The 13,190-nt window shown below is 41.5% G+C and overlaps 1 protein-coding gene across 3 annotated transcripts in view; it reads left to right on the forward strand.

Annotated features, from left to right (window-relative positions):
• Positions 1-866: 866 nt before the first annotated feature.
• The window catches only part of TRIM55 (tripartite motif containing 55), a 42,799-nt gene continuing 30,475 nt past the window's right edge, over positions 867-13,190 (forward strand). For all 3 annotated transcript variants that reach the window (XM_047073736.1, XM_047073737.1, XM_047073738.1), the window contains exons 1-4: positions 867-1,034; positions 1,604-1,776; positions 7,910-8,075; positions 10,276-10,371. In XM_047073736.1, coding sequence (XP_046929692.1) covers positions 867-1,034; positions 1,604-1,776; positions 7,910-8,075; positions 10,276-10,371 — 603 coding nt within the window. The remainder of the gene's footprint in view (positions 1,035-1,603; positions 1,777-7,909; positions 8,076-10,275; positions 10,372-13,190) is intronic.

The following is a 13,190-nucleotide window of genomic DNA, read 5'->3' on the forward strand; positions in this document are numbered from 1 at the left end:
TGACTGTAGGGATACAGGATGAAGGAGGGAGTTAGGGAGGAGGAAGAGCAGTGTGGAAGAAAAAAGAATTTACTAGAATTTTATTCACAACTTATAAAAACATGGGATCATCAACTGGTGTTTGGATTTTTTTTTTTCGTAGATACTTTTATGGTGAAAAGGATTGAAATCAGTTTTTAAATTTGAATTTTTCCCAGACCGCCATTCTTGCAAAGATGAAAAATTTAAAGTGAAGCAAATCGTTTTAGTTGATTGCCCTTGTGAAGTCAGGAAAATGATTTTTGAGACATGTTTTGTTTGTTTTCATGTAAGATGGTATGATCACACTACTTTTGGTGACCTGCTTCCTCAATTCTCCAGACAGAAATGCATTCGTTATACAGTTAGACTCTTGGGCTGCATTCTCCCCAGTCCTGGAGAAACCCGTCACCACGTTCTTATTGAGTGCTCACAGAGGGCATGGCTCAGTGACTAGGCATGCATATTTGCATTTGTTGTTGACAACTGTCAGCTTCAACATCCCTCTCCTCACAACTCTGTCTAAATGGGGTTTGTAATCCTTCTTCCCACTCACTCTCTTCACTCCCTGGGGCAGGAATGTTGGCTCCTGTTCTCTGTCACCTGTCAGAATCCATCCTCCTGTCACTGGCTTATATGGACAAGTCAGCCCACTGTCACGTGACCCCCCCTGCTGCTAAAAACAGCTCAGGCACCCCCTCTGAACCTGGGCCTGAAACAATGTCTTCCATCGAAAAAACCGTAAAGGACACTTGATCACCCAATCCTTGGAATTATTTCCAGGAAACACTTGCAGAAACCATTCGGAGCACCCTTTCCCTGGCAGTGCACACGGGGACGGCCAGGAGATGAGCGCATCTTTGAATTATAAGTCTTTTTCCAAAGAGCAGCAGACCATGGATAACTTGGAGAAGCAACTCATCTGTCCTATCTGCTTAGAGATGTTCACGAAACCCGTGGTCATTCTCCCCTGTCAGCATAACCTGTGTAGGAAATGTGCCAGTGATATTTTCCAGGTAGGTTTGTTTGGAATTTAGGGGGTAAAAAAGATTCTCTCTTCTTGGAATCAAGTCTTTACCTTGTAGGTGAATTCTTTCAGAAAACTTTATAAGGCTACATTCATTTTTAAGAAAACCATTTTTTTAAATGATTTGCTTTGTGCTTTGCTGTCTGCCTCCTCCTTACTCCTCCTTACTCCCAAATCTAGTTTTAACTTAAATACTAAGAATCCTATTTGTTTAAAAACAAAAAAAAACAAAACCTTCAAAACATTGAATCTGCTTCAAAATTGTAAATGAATTGCTTCCTAAGACATTAATGTTAGAGTTTCTGGCTAGAGCTTTTGGTAATAAAAATGTTGGATGGAAAAGTGCCTCATGCTGAAAATGGTACATGGCGGTTGACTGTGGATAAAGTGCTGGGCCTGTATTTTAGGACCACTTGCTGCTAAAGCCCTAAGGGATTATCTTATAGCCAGCTTAAAGTAGAAGTTGATCTTGTTTGTAGTAACAGAGAGTGAAAAGAAGTCTCAGAAAAGCTACCTGTGGCATTACTTAATTCCTCTTTTCTTGCTTGGCAAGAACAGGCCTCTAACCCGTATTTGCCCACAAGAGGAGGCACCACTGTGGCATCAGGGGGCCGGTTTCGCTGCCCATCCTGTAGACACGAAGTGGTTCTGGACAGACATGGGATATATGGCCTTCAGAGGAACCTGCTGGTGGAAAATATCATTGACATCTATAAGCAGGAGTCCACCAGGTACTGTCCCTTCATGTGTCACACCCATCTGAAACTTGGTTTTGTGTATTTGTTTGTTTGTTCTAACAGATCAATCTATCCAATGCTCGTTTGCCAATCACAGACATTGTCTTATAGGAAAATGTTTTTCCAAGTGAGTCCTTACCGGTGTGAGAATCACTCATGGAAAGAGAAGGGAGCTGGTGCCCAAGACTTTGCATCAATTTAAGAATGAAGTAATTCATTAACACTAATCTGTTCAGTAATACTGAGAGAGGCATAATGCGGCCTACCCCTCTCAGCCCTGTATTACGCATATTTTAGACATTTCTGCACTTCACAGGTCCTTCATAGCTCCCAATTCTACATAGCAGAAAATTCACAGTACAAAACTTTAAGGAGAACTAACAGAAATGGCATTTCCCAAAATAGTCCGGTTCCTAGTTTAGACAACAGTCTCACCTTAAAATTGTCTAGATGATCATAATAAAAAACAAATTTCTCTAACATAATTAATCATTGTATGGACTCTGGGAAGTTACAAAACAATGCATAGTCCTGCCCTTCAGCAACTTAAAGTTTAGTGACATGGGTGGGTGGGGGGAAGAAGATGGCATTTGGGTTATGTTTCTCTACTCTCTAGATTGTATTTGCTGCATACTCTCAGCATTCACCTGTTGGATTGATACTCAGTATATGCATCCATTCATTAAAAAAAAAAAAAGGCTTCTTCCTCATCTAATCACATTGGCTATAGAGTTCCTTTCCTAGAGACAACACCGTAGTAGTTCATTCCTAGAAGGTATGGTGTGAAGAGCCCTTTTTCAATTGTACACAGGTCAGTCCAGTCCACAAAGCTTGATAGCAATATTGAGACCATCTGGAAATGAACTCATTGTGATTCTTATTAGGAGACATGTATTTATGGAACATCTGCAGGGCTTTAAGAGCCTAGCACTCTTAGAAGGAAAGCTGTTCCATAAATCTAACATATAATTATTATAATCATTATGGCTATTAGTTTCTGCTTAAGATTCAAACTAAATTAGATAGTGCCAGGATCTAGATGGAAGTGGGGGAAGAAGAGTAATTACCGATGACATATTACAGAGATACAGAGTCAGCTATTTCCTTTGCTTCCAAAGTGTCTGCAGAAGAAGGAAAATACTGTTGTTGCTGCTGTTGCTTCACAGATCTGATTTCATTGTTTTACATTACTTTAAAATGCGAATACACACACTGTCTCTTAAAAAAAAGTCAACTAATAACCAACCAATTATTAAGGGTGTTGATATAAGAACTGATTTAGTGCCTAGTACAGTGTCTTGCATAAAATAGTTGCTTCATAAGTGCCAGCTAATTAAGCAACACCAAAAAGCTTCTTACATGTTCTATTTATTGCAATAATTTCCTTTTGCTACTTGCTACAGTGAGAGCTTGAAACATGGGAAATAATAACAATGTTATGAAATCCAGAGAAGAAAGATGTTAAAACTTGTAGCATTAGCAAAACCAAAAGACATGTCCTTACTTTAACTATAAAGTCTACATGTGCATCTGCCAAAAAAGGGCCCAGGTGCACAAACGGTATAAAGGTAATGAACCAAATTTCCAACAATGAAGCTTATAGCTGGGTGGACCAGTGGTGTTTTTCTGATTATCAAGTTCTTCTTACACTGTTATTTCTTGAACTTGAGACTCGCCTTGGGACATTTTTACTTGGTAGTAAAATCACAAGTTGCACAGAGGGCCCAGGTACATGTTTGGGCGTACACCCAGGTGTTCCCTGGAGGCTGTCAGCCTTGCCAGCCCAGAACCCTGCGCCTCAGAGAACATTAGGCAACCTTAGAATAACCTTCGATATTCAGAGTGAGAGGCACCCATCTCTGGCTCACAGTCATTGGTGTGGGGGCAGAAAGGAGAGGGGCTGGTCAACTCTGACCTCCCACAGAAAGACCAGACATTGTAGGTCTCAACAAAACCTGGCCTTATCTAGAATAACTGCCTGGTGCTGAACTAGCCACAGTTTGGAGAGGTGGACACGAGAAGGAATTTATTTCATTAACAGTAATCACAAAAATCATAATTAACTTTATAATAAGTAAAACTAATATGTGCCAACCACTGTTCAGGGTGCTTTACACATGAATCACATGTAATTCTTTAATCTGCACAACAATCCTGTGAGATTGTGATTATTATCATTACCTTATTAAAAACTTTGAATATTCTACTCAAACTAACTCATATGCATAATTTAAACATTCAAATAGTACTAGGACACCTCTAATGAGGCCCACGCTCCCACCCCACTCTCCACCCCCAAGTCTCACTCCCCAGAGTCAACCACTTTTAATTGTTTTAGCTGTTTTTCTGTTCTTTATCCCCCGGTGACATCTGTATATTACAGATCTGTGTACTCCTATTTCTGATTTTTCAATTTAGACATTCTCTATGGACTTTTCACTGCAGAAAGTCAGGACAGTGCCCTCACGTCGTTGGGCTTCACCTACTTTTCCTCTTCCCTGGGTTGAATCCTTATTTCCTAGAGCCTACGTCTTTCTCTTTGTTGGTTTATTCTGTTTTATATGGACCACATCCTCAAGCAATCTTCCGAAATATGCAAAAAAGTGCCCCGCTTTTTAGCCTCCCCCCACACTCCTGCCTTCGAAATACCTGGCTGCCGCAGTTGCAGAGCCTTTCTGGGGTCCCTCAGCTCAAGGTCCCTCAGCTTGCTCCTCTCAGCCTTCTCCCCCGCAGGCGCTTAGCAGAAAGAAGAGTCACTTCCTTTCATCCAGAAGTTCTCAATTTCCCACATGTGGTTGACATCCCTTATCTGCTGTCATGTTGCTCATTTTTTGTCCTTCTTGACTTATATTAGAATGCGATTTTTCAAATTTCCCTACTCTCATTTTAGTGGGATTTCCACAGGAAACACAAATAAAAAAGGCACATGTTCATTCTGCTGTATTTAATTAGAAGACCCTCAGGCCAATTTTCAGATATGAATAAAAGCTGAGCCTCAAAGAGGTTAAGTAACTTGCCTGAGGTCACACAACCACCACACGGAGAAGCTCAGCTGGAATTAAGCTTTGAGATAAGTTTGACTTCAAAGGTACCACCTGTAATGCCTCACCAAGACCAGATGCCAACCCTTCAGGATTCACCAGGATGGTTCCAGGAACCTGAGACCAGAGACAGCAGGCTACAGACTCCTGGAGACTAGGCAGCACTGAGTGGCTAGGGGCCACTGCCAGCATCTGAAGCTGAGTCCTGAGCCACAACTGTGAGCTCAGCTACCCTCACCTCATGAAAGTGCATTTACATCTTTATTCTACATGCCTGTTTGACCCAAGTCTGTTATATGTTTTAAGTCGTCTAAAGGTCTCTATTATACACCCGCTTTTAAGTGGGGACGACTCTGGGCCTGTGTAACCACCTAAACAAGAAAAACCTAATAAGGAATATGGGACATAGTTCTCAGTCTGTATTGCATTATGGAAAAATAATCACAACCAAAAACTAAGCATACAGCCTTATGGCTGTTGCCACATTTCCAAAGTGTGCGGTGTGCGTACTGTATATATATATACATATTGTATACATACATATATGTACTCACAGACCTGAGCTCTGGTCCAGCTGCTGACATCAGAACAGCGCACGGATGCAAGCTGCCCTCAGGAAATGCTTCAGGGAAGTGAGCCACAGAGGCATCACCTGTGCCATTTTCCAGTACATATACTCCAGATACATGCTTGACATTTATTATTATGAGGTGGAGATATATGGGACAGAAGGTATAGGAGGTGGAGAAGCCTTTGAACAAGCGAAGAGCAAACCACTTCTAGTCTCTAGAGAACCTTAAAGGGCTTTGTCATTTATAAATGGAGTCTTCAGAATGTTGTCTGGTTTCTTTGCCACTCATGAGTGCCAAATGACCCTGGTTTTCCCCCATATTTCACATGCTTTCCCCAGATGAATTAGAGTACAAGGAATACTGTCCATTCATCTGGCAAAGTCTCTTTCATTTCTCATTCATTCAACAAATATTTACTGAGTACCACTCTATGCAAGACATTGTTCTGGGCACCAGGGATCCAGCAAAAAAAACAAGACAAACCTGCCCTCATGGAACTCACATATTTGTGGAGGAAACAGATAGACCTGGGAAGGAAGATACATTTCTTGGTTGCAGAGTTTACTTTTCTCAATTGACTTCCAAGGATATGGCAGAATTTCAAGTTAGGAAGCCACAGATTTCATGGAAACCATATTGTTACGAGACCAGGTGAAAATTCTTTTCACAAAAATCTCAAAGCTGGAAGCCCATATAATTTCCTCACCAGACCCAGGTCTTACCCCCACAGCCCAGTCTCCTTGACTTGACTCCTACCTAGTGATTTATAGATATAAATCAGTATATTTTCTGCCTTTCTCTGAGTTCTGGGGCTGTAGGTATGTGGTACCACACATCAGAATCAATGGTTTACAAACCATTTTATTCATGTCTCACACTAGAAGTACATTTTACATTGTGATCCAATGACCATTACATACATGGATGGATATAGATATATAGACATGAAATATATACTTTTTGTTTCCAGTGCACTTAGATACATGTACATACATATGCATGTAAAACATACACATGCGTCTATGTACACCAGAAACAAAAGTTTCAGGTATCATTACTTATTCTTACTAGGTGTAGCCCATGTATTTACTGTCTATTTTAGTTTGATTTTAACAATGCTGGTCATGACCTCTAAATTGATTTCATGGCCCATAATAATCAATTTCACAGCCCATAAATACCTGCGGTTTTTTAAAAAGTGGATCTTGGTAACAACAGAAAAATTCAGTCCCAATCTTTTAAATAACGATGCTTATAAATATGTGTTTGGGAATATGAAGAAAGGTTTTGGATTTGTATTTACATTTTTCAGGTACCTCTGAAAACTATTAACAACCTTGGTCTTTAGATAGGATGTATAAGAATTCCAGGTTTTTGCGAGGCAGGCTACACCCACATCTCTCACCATGTTCTCCAGAGGGGGCCTAGAGCACTACAATTTGACATAATTTTGATCTTGATCATCACACATAAATCACACTGATCATTAGGAGAATATACAGGGCCCCACCACACGCTGTGAACTTGGGCTGTTCCAGGTGATTCCACAGCAAGTTATTCTTAAATAGTAATGACTTGTCACTCCCCTTTCATGCTTGCAATTCCTCATCGCTTGGTCATCGTCTCACTAACACATACAAACCCAATGCTCCATTATTACCTGTTGCAGTTCCGAAAAGTTTTGGCTGGTGCTGAACTACTGGGAAAACTAAAACCTGGGGATTATCTGTGAGGTCCTTACTTCCAAGGTTACCACCATGTCCCAGAACAGCATTTTGCATTTTTCTTATTGCTTAAAGTACTGTTCACAGTCACTGAGCACACAGTACCCACTCTTAGTCCCTGCCAAGTCCTCAATCGGGAAATTATTTACATTTAATTTTCTTAATGGCAGGAAGAGACCCAAACAAATTAATGAAGCACACACGGACATGTTCCTTCTTACACAGAGCTATTTCCATCAGTGCCTAGACTAATAATCAGAGATTTGGACTCCTCCAGCCCACCTCTATCTTCCTTTTGGTGGGAGAAGTGTTTGCTGGAGGTTGTAGAGTTGGGACCTAGTGTTTCTGCAAAGCCAGCATAAACTTGAGATTTAGCTTATCAGCAAATACTCCTTCTTTACCCATAATTGGAAAGTATCTCAAGAGACTTGTAAGTGTGTGCAGACAGTGCTGGAGCACACTCCTCACAATTTTCAGGAATTTTACTAGCTGTGTTTTAAACCGTCAATAAGTTTAAATCAGCCATGATGGGAACCCTCACCACAGAAATTGTCAAACACTACAGATCAGAGTGTCCATGTCCTATCCCCTACTCCAGGCTGGTCATTAGATACCTATCAGCACACCACTGCTAACCCCAAAGGGCAACTGAATTTGGAGGTTTCCGAGGACAAGAACAGGACCTTGGAAGTTTTCTGGAATAGCAATACTAATCCCACCCCCCCACCCCCCACCAACTCTGCTTTGCTGCAATGGGAGCTGACACATTTATCTGCCCACCTCCTCCCAGACCAGAAAAGAAGTCTGACCAGCCCATGTGTGAGGAGCACGAAGAGGAACGCATCAACATCTACTGTCTGAACTGTGAAGTGCCCACCTGCTCTCTGTGCAAGGTCTTTGGGGCACACAAGGATTGCCAGGTGGCTCCCCTAACTCACGTGTTCCAGAGGCAGAAGGTAACAGAGCCTCTCTTCCTCTTCTCCAGCCCCTTCCGAATTTCCGTGTGATTGGCTCTCTTTGCTGAAGGGGACTGCCCAAGCCACGTAGCCCTGAGGCCTGGCGGCTCAGAGCGTGGAGTGGTGTAGTGCTGGTGCAAACATGGCCACACACTAGATCCCCAAGAGAGTAAGGGGACTGCTAGCGAGGGAAGGGGTGCCGAGGCTCAGGAAGGTGTGCAGAGGGCAAGGGTCGCTTGTTATTTGTGCATCTGGGAGGTTGCTGAAGACAAGCAATGTGTTGGGACCTGGTCAGAGCTGTTTGAAGTTTAGACTATAGATAAGAAAAGGATTAACTTTTCACGCCAGTCACAGGAATTTTTCTTCATTCACTAAAAAAGCTACTGTTTCCTGTACCCTTCCCAGGCCTTTACTCCCCCAACTCCTACTGTATTAGCCTTCAAGTCCTGGTTAAACTGGCTTCCTAGGCTTTCAACCTAGGCCGCTTGCTAAAAGGACTCCTCTCAGTTTGGCACATGTCCCAACCCCCCGCCAGGGCGTCAGCCTCCTCACCCTGACCAACCACAGCATGTCCCCAGCTTATCACTAACCTGCCAACCCAGTTTCATCCAATGGCAAGTAGCAACTTGCCCATTTGATGCAAATAAACGTGCAGTTGTGTGCTCAAATAGATGCAGCCACTCCCCACACCTAGAATTTGAGGAGCTCCATATCTAGCTCCTTTCTATGAAGAATCACACGTCCCACATTTGGTAGATATTTTACTGTGAGGGTCAGAGTTGGAATCAAATGTGAAAGCCAAACTTTTGGGCAATACCAGTCATGACCAGTGAGTGCTAACTGCCAAAAAAGCAGAATTTAGCAAGACATCTGTAACATTTATTTATTTTTCAATCCATTTGTGGTTTATTTCCCCTTAACCTTCCACACCCACCCATCCCCCTCAAGTCATGGCATGTTAGAACTGAATGGTACTTGTTTCACATGATTTCCCTCAGAGCCCTAGGAACTCGAGTGGGATGGACAGGACAGACTGGCAGGACTTCTACCCCACTCCTGTTTGGACAGAGCAGCTTCACTCTTATCTACTGGGATTCCACATTAGCTTCCTTTTTCTGAAGAAAGGGTTCTGAAGCTTTACAATGTTTTACAACCACTGTTCTGGTCCAAACTTTCCACTTTATATCCAAGAAATTTAGGGTCCACATTGATTACATGTTTGGCCAACATCATAAACAAGTTAAAGGCAGAGTTGGATCAAGCAGGTAGGTCTCCAAAGTCCCCATTCAGTGCTCCCTGATAGCTAGTCTTGGAAAGCAGAGAGGAATTTCAAGTTGAAAACCCTCCCCTTAGAACCAGTCAAATGCTAGAGTTTCAAGTTTGTAATAACTTAGTCTAGTATGTATGTATTTGCACACCTAGCACATAGAAGGTGCGTATTAGTTGAGTCAGTGAATAAATGAATATTTACTATTGAGTCAGTGAATAAATGAATATTTACTATTCTCATTTCCCTAGTAAAATGGATCCTGAGCTACACTAGGAAAATAATTCATTTCGGGTCTCTGAAGTCACATATTGGACTCCACTGAATTTATAAACAATATTTATAATTACTTAGCTTGAATATGTTATTCTCTATAATCTATAATTTAGTGTTTATGATGTTATTAGCAAGGTCAGATCTCAGTCTCCGTTAAGAATTTGGTGAAAACTTCTTATGTGGATCTTGAGAAACTTAACAGAAACCCATGGGGGAGGGGAAGGAAAAAAAAAAAAAGAGGTTAGAGTGGAAGAGAGCCAAAGCATAAGAGACTGTTAAAAACTGAGAACAAACTGAGGGTTGATGGGGGGTGGGAGGGAGGGGAGGGTGGGTGATGGGTATTGAGGAGGGCACCTTTTGGGATGAGCACTGGGTGTTGTATGGAAACCAATTTGACAATAAATTTCATATATTGAAAAAAAAAAAGAATTTGGTGAAAACTATGAAACTTCTTCCCAGACAAATACACTTATATACACATCTAGACAGAATTTTATTACAAGACCAGGAGGTTCACAGGCCTTATAAGCCTGTTACTCCTATGGGGTTCAGTGGACGCTGGATTAGGAATCCATGAGGATAATACTACAATTTATCTACAATCAGGGCTGACTAGAAAACTCCTAAAACTTTGCACCCCTCCTTTCTCTTCATTAGTCTGAGCTCAGTGATGGCATTGCTGTCCTTGTGGGAAGCAATGATCGAGTCCAGGGAGTAATCAGCCAGCTGGAGGACACCTGTAAAACTATTGAGGTAAGTCAAACAACTCCAGCTGAATATACACCAAGCCTGGACTCCTGGGGGGTTGTGGCTGCCTCAGTGCCACACAATCTTTCCTTATAGAATGACCGCCTTCCTCATATGTCTCTAAAACATTCTCCTCCTGGCTCAGGAAGTGAAGTTACCATGTGAGTCAACAAGGCAGATTTTACCACATCTACTGGGGTGGTTGTTACATTTGCTGTTTTTTGTTGGTCAATCCATTTTAAAAGATTAGTTAGAAGAAAAATCAATTCCCAGTAATGAAAATAAGTGTTATCCACCATTATAGTACTATTTCTTTGTGGAAATCCAAATTTCTTAAGGAGTACTAGTTAGTGCTTTGGAAAATCATGTGCAGGTTTGAGCTGCATATCTACACTCTGACAGCGGGGCCACAAAGGGGATAGCAGAAGGAGGAAGATGTGTCTGTGGTTACAGAATGATTTAGTCATGGATTTCATTGAGACCAGAGCTCTGGCTCATTCATATCTGCCCTCTGCCTGGCCCAGTGCCTGGAACATAATAAACACTTGATACAAACTTGGTGAACAAATGCATAAATGACTGGCTGTTTAGCTCACACTGAAGCTTGGCATATAAGAAATACTGTAAATCCACCCTTCCTCAAGATCAAGTATAAACTGTGTAATTGCTGAAGGCAAAAAGCTGAAACCTAAAGAGATTTAGCTATGTGGCAGATACCTTTTCAAGAACTGAAGATTCACAGACTAGTTAAGCCAGGCTGCACAGAGGACAGGTGCAAGACAGCTGGGTTGAGTGCAGGTCTCTGGATCTGTAATCTGGAGCCATTTATTACTCCCTGCTTTAAGTTTTGGGGTTGTTGGTTCTTGTAGTTGGACCTCAGATGCAGTGTTGAGGCATTGTACTGCTCAGTCTGTAGCATATTGTCTGTATTGCTGTAGGCAAGGCCCCTCTTATCTGCTTATTTCTTTTTATCTCCATATCCCAGTCCTGTTCTCTGTACATAACCACTCTAACATGTTTGGTGTTCCGTTCACTTATACTCTTATAAAATGTTGATTATTTTATATGCACATCTTTTACTTTTATAAATGGTAATGTACTATATTTCTCATTCTGCTTTTTTTAATTATGTATTATGTTTTAAAAATCCCTTCTCATGTACATTCAATCCTTCATTTTTCTCCTCTGTAAAAATGGGGCATAGTACCCACCTTACAGAGTTACTGTGAAAAATTAAGCATAAGCAAAATGCTTAGCACAGTGCCTAGTATATGGTGAGTGCCTGATAAATACCCTGTTTTATTTTATCATTAGAAAGGCAAATTCTATCAGAAGCCAAAGGCTGGTTCCTGGATAATCACTTCAAGACATTGGCCATAACCATCTCGTTTTAGATTTCTACACCATTAAAATCAATGTCCTTTCTTCTCCATACCTATATTCCTGTAAAGATCATGATAAATCTGGGATCCATTTACAGAAGGGAGGTTTTCTTTTGGTGAAGAGCCCAAAGAGATTACAAAATGGACAATATAAACTCATCTTTTTACTTATTTACAGTAAAGGCCAAATACAACTTAATCAGTAAACCATGAATCAGCACTCCAGTGTGGTGCCATGTTGAGTCTTGGGTGTATAAATAGGAGTGGGTTGCTTGTGGGTAAGTGAGGTAATCTCTATACTCATCTCTGGTCAAGCCTTCATCAGAGATCTCTGTCTGGGACATCAAGGCTGCAGAACACATACAGGAGAAAAGCTCTGGGGGTCACATTTGGCCTTGAGCAAAGAAATGCAAACAAACCGGGCTCCCTGTAGCCAGCATGGGGGGGGGGGGCGGACACTGAGAGGGCGGGGAGAGATTTGACAACTGGTTTTCTTCCTGGAGGCCGGTCAGGGGCACAATAGGGAGCAGCTGTTTTTTCTTTCACTGTGAACAAGACAAGCAGGAACAGGTTTGAAATTAAGTCAGGAGAAGGGATTTAGTGCAGATATCATGAGGAACTTCCAGGCAGTGAGGTTTAGGATTATTACTCCTATTATTACTGATAAAAGTATTCATCAAACATGACACACTTTTATAAGTACTTTCACAGGCTACTAGACAAATGTAATTGTTCCCTGCAGGGCTTTCAGATGAAGCTGTAAATTGGCAGGAGTCTTAAAAGTGTCCATCCCTTTTACCTATTTATTTCACTTGTGAGATTTTACTTTAAGGAAATAAAACAGTATAGAATGTATATATTCATAAATAACCCCTATATATATTTATATGGGGAAAAACTCCAGAAACCAAAAGGTTAGGAGTAATGAACAGTGGGACTACTGTCTTCCTTATATATTCCTATATTTCGCATTTTTGTGAAGAGACCTGGACATTTTTTTAATAATCAGTAAAATAAATATAGAATGAATGTTGCTCAGAAAAGCACAGTTCTTTCCGATCAGTTTAGGTGGCTCATCTGCAGATGTAGGTATTGGCTCAGAGCCTCATGGAGGTCTCTGATTTTATGATCCCTATTTGATGCAAATATCCTCCATTTGAAGAGGATAGAGGACAGAGACACTGCCACAAATGGCCACATGGTGCACCTGTAATCACTAAAGTGCTCTCCCACAGAGCCTGGGCAAAACACCAGAGGCTCACTTTGTGAGCACTAGCCTGCAAAGCTGCATGTAGTGAAGCACACGAGGTTCTTGGCTTAGAGTGAAATGATCCTACCTTGCAGAGCAGGTGAATTCTGTACCAGAGTTCAGGGTCACAGAGCAGAGCTCCTGTGTCTCCCATTCTCGCTGGGGTAGTTGTTTTCCTTCCTGACTTTGCTCAC

Source organism: Lynx rufus, unplaced genomic scaffold (genome assembly GCF_022079265.1).
Source record: "Lynx rufus isolate CCGP_SWC_20201006 ecotype Redwood Valley unplaced genomic scaffold, mLynRuf1.p SCAF_12, whole genome shotgun sequence".
NCBI classification, from domain to species: Eukaryota; Metazoa; Chordata; class Mammalia; order Carnivora; family Felidae; genus Lynx; species Lynx rufus.